The 3,506-nt window shown below is 34.1% G+C and overlaps 1 protein-coding gene across 2 annotated transcripts in view; it reads left to right on the top strand.

Moving 5' to 3' along the window:
• The first annotated feature begins 1,364 nt into the window (after window positions 1-1,364).
• Window positions 1,365-3,506, top strand: part of LOC112003947 (uncharacterized) — a 5,587-nt gene continuing 3,445 nt past the window's right edge. For both annotated transcript variants that reach the window (XR_002882044.2, XM_024036174.2), the window contains exons 1-3: window positions 1,365-1,764; window positions 2,394-2,832; window positions 3,116-3,418. Coding sequence is in view for 1 of the 2 variants with exons in the window: in XM_024036174.2 (XP_023891942.1) it covers window positions 2,431-2,832; window positions 3,116-3,418 (705 nt within the window). In the remaining variant the exon portion in view is untranslated. The remainder of the gene's footprint in view (window positions 1,765-2,393; window positions 2,833-3,115; window positions 3,419-3,506) is intronic.

Below are 3,506 nucleotides of genomic sequence, written 5' to 3'. Positions count from 1 at the left end.
TAGGGATGCACCATCATCCAACTACAGGAGGCAAACACTTTATCCACATTTCCCTCAACCAGTAATGATCGCCAAGGCAATTGTTGCACAATGTAAAGGGGTTCCCTTAGAACCTTGTATCTCTTAGCCCACAATAATCATCTAAAGCTATCTAAAGAAATGTGTTTGTCTTAGTGGACCGTCGAACCACCTGCCTTTCTTCTCATTTGCCCATAGTAGCTCATTAAAATCACATAGACAACACCACAACAAAGAGCTTTGGGCATGCAGCCTACAAAGCAATTACCAATACTCCACACCACGGGAGGCATTAGATTGGCCATAAAGAGTTGTGATAATTATACATTGTATACAGGACACAACTAAAATCGCATTTTTACGGTAGTTTATAATTCAATGTGTGCAATAATAATAATAATAATAATTCCGTTGATCGCCAAAGACTATAACAAAAGAATCTCATCGCTTAAACCTTGCCCCCTATAAAAGCATTCTAAAAACCTACTTTCAAATGAATCTACTCACCACCCCTATGATCCAACCAAGTTTCCAATAGAAACACTACTGTGGGAGCTTCAGATTTCACCATACAATGAAGAAACTGAATTGCCCAACATTTCAGAAGTCCATAGTAATTCTAACTTAATTAGGATATTCATGCTGACTGACTGTTACATAACATTCGCTAATAGCTTAGTTTCTTTTGAAGTCTCATACTAAGAGAGACAAGTTTTGTGTTTCAATTCATGATTTCACCAATCACAACTTTCTATGTATTCGTTTGACTTTTCTTACAGAATAACAAATGTTTAAAATAGAAAATAATAATAATAATAATAAAACACATGACATATCATGATTGGTGGTGCATAAAATAGAATAGATGGTTTGCAGTTTTTAAAGAAGAGAGAGGGGAAAAAGAAGAGTAGAGAGAAAAATAATTAAGAATTGTATATTTGCCTTAAGCACTTTGTACATGAAAAAATGCTAATTAAGCTACCTATGATAGATGAAAATAGGGCAAGAATTGGGTCTAGTATTCTTATATATTAAATTCGTTGAGATGTGAACATGTGACAAGTGTTTAAAACGTATTTGCATCCCTATGATTCTAATGCACATAAGCACCAGACATTTCATGAAAATATTGATGTGTTAAACAAAATTTATGTCATGTCATAGACTCCATTTTATGAAGGTGGCATTGGTTAAGTATAATGACAATTTTGAAACAAATACCTAAAGTTGAGGTCCTTGAGGAATAAGTTTACAATCTAACTTAGAAAAAAAAAAAAAAATATATATATATATATATATTTAATTGAGAGAGAGAGAGAGAGAGAGAGAGAGGGGTTTGTTACCAATTTTTTATTTTGACAAACTTGATGATCTCAATCTATGTGAAAAGTGAGGTACCTAAAAATAAGATAATATTCAGATTAAAAAGAAAAAAGAAAAAAGAAGAAGAAGATAATATACACATATATTTTTTTCGTGGGAATAAAGCAATTTTTATGGTTGAGATTTTGTTTTCCTAAAAGTAATAAAAGAAAGGGCGAGGATCCCAAACTCCAGATAAAACTTAAACCCGAAGGGGGAGAGAGACGTACAACAATAGAGAGAGAGATATATATAAATTGTAAAACCAAATTTATTTGATCTCACAATCAAAAACAAACCCTATCTCACGTTTAAACACACACACAACTCTTGATTTTCGAGGAAGCCATCGGAAATCCAAAACGCAGTCATAGAGAGAGGAAGGTCAGTTTCTTCATCTCAAATGAGTCAAATTTTTTTTTTTCTTTTGCTATTCATAATTTCTTTTGTTATTTGAAGTTTGATGTTTTCTCTGTATGCCTAAGAAATCAAAGTTTTTATTTTTTATTTTTTAATCTGAAATTTTGTGTTTGCATATGATTTGTTTGTTTTGATTTTATATTTAATGTTATTTGACTGAGTACTTTTGTTGTATATTTGAGGGGTTTAAGGATTATTCTATGGTTTGATTTCGTTAGACTTAGATGGTTTGCCCTTTTCAGTTAACATATTACATACATATGTAACTGGGATTTCAATTCCATGTTGTTTGTTTGTCTTTACTATTCTATATTTTGTTTTTTCTTTTTGTTTTTTTGTTTTTTTGTGTTTTGTAGATCTTAGCCTCTGATTGGTTTTGCATTTTTTGGTTTCAAACCTTTGAAAGATTTCGTTTAGGTCGTAGCATTTGATTTCAGGGTTCTTTTCTTGATCACCAAGTAATTCCCCGTGATAAGCTTTTGTTCAGTATTAAGAATTATTGGATAAAAATCAAGTTTAGGAAGTTATAGTTTATTTTTTATTATACTGAGGTTTTTGTCTGATTTTAACTTTTAATTTATTGGTTCTTACAGGTTTTGTGATTTTGAATTCTGGGTTAGCATAGCAGTCATGAGATTCATGAAGGGGAGTAAAGTGGAGGTACTAAAGAATAAACAGGTGCCTCCAGGAGAGTGGCATTGTGCTAAGATTATCTCTGGTAATGGCCACACTTACAGTGTTATGTATGAAGGTTCTCTCGAACTGAGAAGTGAGGCAGTTGTGGAGAGAGTGCCAAGGAAGGCTATTAGGCCTTGCCCTCCTCCCGTGGAAAGTATGGAAGGTTGGGCAGTTGGTGATGTTGCAGAAGTGTTTGATGCTGTTTCTTGGAGAATGGCTATGATTTTGAACGTTTTGGGTGGGAATTATCATTTGGTTAGGCTATTGGGATCTTATGAGAAGTTCAGAGTTCACAAATCCAACATCCGGCTGCGTCAAATCTGGCAAGATGACAAATGGGTTGTGATCAGAAAGGTAATTTTCTACTTTGATCTTGTTTTTGGATGGTCATTATTGTTAATTTGAAGTTATTCCTGAGTATATTTGAGTTTGAGTCCAATTTTGTCTTACTAATCTAGTGTTAATAGCCAGATGGCTAATTCTATGTGAGTGATAGGTAATGACTAGTTTGTACTTCTAATTTAGAAGTTCAATTTCCTATCATAGCTGTCACTGTGTTTTCGGAAACAAGAGCCACAGAATCCATTTATCTGTTTGCCTTTGTGTTGACTAATTTGATGTTGGCTTTTGTTCACAGGGTTCTCGGAATTGTGAACTTGTGAAGTTCAACAAGCCATCTAGCTTGAACTGTCATCAGATGTCCCCTAAGTTTCCACAGCTTGATACAAGGAGAAAGATGCAGGCAGGAAATACTTGTTTAGCTGCTCAAGACAATACTTGTTTGCAGGAGTCTCGTATTGTCTCATGTAGAACATTGAAGAGAGCATCCCCTTATTGCTCCTCTCATACTGAAGCATATTCTGGAAAAATGAGAGCAATTGAGAACGAGGGCGAGCAACAAAGAGTCATTTCAGAGTCTCCATCCCCCTTGCTGAAAAAGGTAGATGCTGTAGCTTACCCACGAGTAAATCTGGGTGAAAAATACATGCATACTTCCTTTAATAAACAAACAACTGGATTTTTTGAAT

This window comes from Quercus suber, unplaced genomic scaffold (genome assembly GCF_002906115.3).
Source record: "Quercus suber isolate HL8 unplaced genomic scaffold, Cork oak 2.0 scaffold_424, whole genome shotgun sequence".
NCBI lineage: Eukaryota > Viridiplantae > Streptophyta > Magnoliopsida > Fagales > Fagaceae > Quercus > Quercus suber.
Note: the sequence above shows the minus strand (reverse complement) of the source record. Positions and strands in the feature narration are given on the sequence as shown.